The sequence below is a fragment of the Sinocyclocheilus rhinocerous genome, unplaced genomic scaffold (genome assembly GCF_001515625.1).
Source record: "Sinocyclocheilus rhinocerous isolate Xijiao unplaced genomic scaffold, SAMN03320098_v1.1 scaffold1420, whole genome shotgun sequence".
Classification (NCBI taxonomy): Eukaryota; Metazoa; Chordata; class Actinopteri; order Cypriniformes; family Cyprinidae; genus Sinocyclocheilus; species Sinocyclocheilus rhinocerous.
In genome coordinates this window covers 337,143-340,343 of record NW_015666537.1, presented here as the reverse complement: position 1 = coordinate 340,343, position 3,201 = coordinate 337,143, and the positions used below count along the sequence as shown (strand labels likewise).

The 3,201-nt window shown below is 41.3% G+C and overlaps 1 protein-coding gene across 1 annotated transcript in view; it reads left to right on the top strand.

Annotated features, from left to right (window-relative positions):
- LOC107732589 (suppressor of cytokine signaling 6-like) overlaps positions 1–2,890 on the top strand; it is a 6,320-nt gene extending 3,430 nt beyond the window's left edge. The window contains exon 2 of the mRNA XM_016543953.1: positions 208–2,890. Coding sequence (XP_016399439.1) covers positions 325–1,923 — 1,599 coding nt within the window. The 5' untranslated portion in view covers positions 208–324 and the 3' untranslated portion in view covers positions 1,924–2,890. The remainder of the gene's footprint in view (positions 1–207) is intronic.
- The last annotated feature ends 311 nt before the right edge of the window (positions 2,891–3,201 follow it).

Here is a 3,201-nt window from a genome sequence, read left to right as displayed (position 1 = left end):
TTTTTTTTTTTTTTACTTTGCCACACCACTCGTGATGAGTTAGTCAAGGTGAAAAGGTGTATAAAATGGTGAAAACCTTAAAAATCTCACAGAATTTTCTCTCACATTGTGAAAGTTGCGATTGTCATTTGATCCTGAATGGAATTAATATATATATATATATATATATAATTTTTTATTCTATTAATGTCTTATTCTGTTTTGTAGGAATGGCAGTTGTGGGCCGTATGTGATCAGCTATGTGTAAGTGTTCACAATCATCTCCCTCATTCCAAGAACATCACATGTAATCCCCCTCCAAATCATTAAGGGGGATCTTTCAGAATGAAGAAGATCAGTCTGAAAACAATAAGAAAGTCATTTAACATTAAAGGCAAAGAAGAGAATGAATTTGCTGTATCACAGCCAGACTTGGCGGCCAGTTTCTCTGCTGAAGACTCACTGTTTGGAGGATGCTACAGCAAAGATCTCGTCAGTAGCGACCTGGATAATGAGGATGGAAAAAGATCCAAAGTCCGATCTAAGAGTGAGGGTCTCATGGGCACCTTGAAAAGGAGACTATCAGCGAAACAGAAACCAAAGGTCAAGGGTGGTTCTCCATCTGTATGCTCTATAGATGATGACACCTTCTCCTCCTCTTCGGCACCCATTACTCTAAGTGACATAAAATCCCAGCATTCCTCTCGCTCCACATCCGTCCATAGTCATCATTACAGTCCCACCCCGTGGCCTCTCAGACCAGTGAACTCGGAGGAGATGTGCATCCAAATGGACGTTAAGGCATTAATGAACTCCTCAGATCCAAGTCCAGCTCACAACTGTGTGCACCAAGACTTCCTTGACCTCCAGAGAGAGTTCAAAGAATCTAGCGATTCATTGAAAATCACCAGACGTGTGCCAGACCACCATTCTGGCGCTCAGAATGACGATTTGCACCTTGAAATGGATGAACACATGCCTGTAGTCATTGGTCTTGCAGCTCAGCATTATATTCAGTACACAATGCCTTTAGATGATGGACTCTTTCCTGATGATGAAGGTTCACGCTCTTTTTGCTTAGATGGCACCACACCCATGGACGTCGTTCCGCAGTCAGAGGGATGCAGATCTCTTCATGCAGATGAGGAGCCTATTGACCAGGACCTCCTGTCACCAGACATCTTCATGGAGTCGTCATCGGTGAACCAGCTCTTTTTAAACACTGCAAATGTCTTGCTGCAGGGCTCAAGACTCGAAGCCCCACTTTCCCCCTTGCTACCTCCGTTGCCCGATAGCTATCTCCAGAGAAGCTTCTCTGGGTTTGGTGGTACACATGCTCAGGTTGCAGAGAGAGTCATGCACCATCTCAACTTTGACCCCAACTCGGCTCCAGGGGTGCAGCGGGTCTATGATGCCGTGCAGAACAGCGGACCCATGGTGGTTACTAGTCTCACGGCTGAACTGAAGAAACTAGCCAAGCAGGGTTGGTATTGGGGTCCCATTACAAGATGGGAGGCTGAAGAAAAGCTGACGAATCTTCCAGATGGTTCTTTTTTAGTCCGCGACAGCTCCGATGATCGATATCTTCTAAGCTTGAGCTTTCGCTCACAGGGTAAGACTCTGCACACGCGAATCGAGCACTCGAATGGCAGTTTCAGCTTCTACGAGCAACCTGACATCGAAGGCCACGTATCAATCGTGGATCTCATTGATAATTCGGTCAAGGATTCGGAGAACGGAGCATTCTGCTATTCCAGATCTCGCTTACCGGGGTCCGTCACCTACCCCGTTAGACTGACCAATCCCGTTTCAAGGTTTATGCAAGTGCGCTCAATGCAGTACTTGTGCCGCTTTGTTATCCGCCAGTACACACGGATTGATCTGATCCAGAAATTGCCTTTACCGAACAAAATGAAAGATTACCTGCAGGAGAAGCACTACTGAAAGCAGTAAATCCCCACTTGGTTGCTACTTGCACTTTTTGGATGACACAACGAAACAGGTTTCGCAGACATTTTCAAGAGTTTTGTTACCATTCGATATTGCATTTTCTTGAAAGGAATGATGATGTTTGTTTGTCTGGTAGAGTAGATAATTCAGTGGTTTGTGAAGAGACACAGTGCCAGAATGTCGTTAGAGTGTTTGAATCTCGATGTTGGAGCATTTTTCGCATGTTCTCTTAGAACTGTAGCATTTCCTTTTTGTTAGTCAAAGACAGTCCAGTATTTTTCTTCATACCCCACACTATGAAATATCAGCACACAGCTCTGAGCTCCAGCTTATTTTAGGGCATTTAGAGGTTCTTGGCAACAATGCACAGAGGTATAGAAGCCTTCATAGTGGCCGCACGTTTGTGAATGCATAGATTACATTCCTCCTCGCCCCTTTTTTTGAACGCATAAATTTTATCGTACCAGCCATTGTTATGTCATCATCTTAATTCAAAGGGAAAATATACTATACAATATGCCAAATGATGTCCTCTCACCATACACATGAATTTTATCCTTCTGTGGAGTTAATCTAATAAGCTATATTAGCTGCTCATATTTGTCAGATCATATTCTCACCCCCTTTTTTGTTTGCGCTCTTTAGCACGTAATGCCAAGTTTAGGTGCCTCACTGAAACTCGTCTTTGCTGTAGTCAATTGATTTTGGACTGTATGGTTTGTTCTTTATAACAGTCATCTTTAACAGGCATGCAGTTACATGATAAATGCATCTGGTCTTTTCCCCCTTGCACTGTTTAAGTGTTCATTAGTATTGTATATCATTGTTTAAAAACTGAAAGGTTTGCTGTCATGAACTATGTCAATGGTACAGTTTAAAATCATCTCTTTTTGGGAACAGAATTTGCTTACTGATATGTTGTAACTTGAACTTGTTCTTCAGTTCAAAATAAAAGTTTTATATGATTAATCTCTCTGTTCATTCTAATGTAAAACTTATTCAGTCTGTAATTTAAGATTCCATTTATGGTAATAACCTTTTAACAGACACAGAGCAGAGATAATGCTGGAATTAAATCATTTTTGTTTTATTTTTATTATTTTTATTATTACAGATTTTACATCTATGAACAGATTTTCTTTCTCCTACCACTTTGCCATTGTTGTTTTATTTTTATATGCTTAATGTTGTATTTGATCTTTTACCTGGAGAATTGCACTTTCATTAATGAGTTGCAAAGCAGCAAACAAACATCAGGCAAATTTGTTTTCA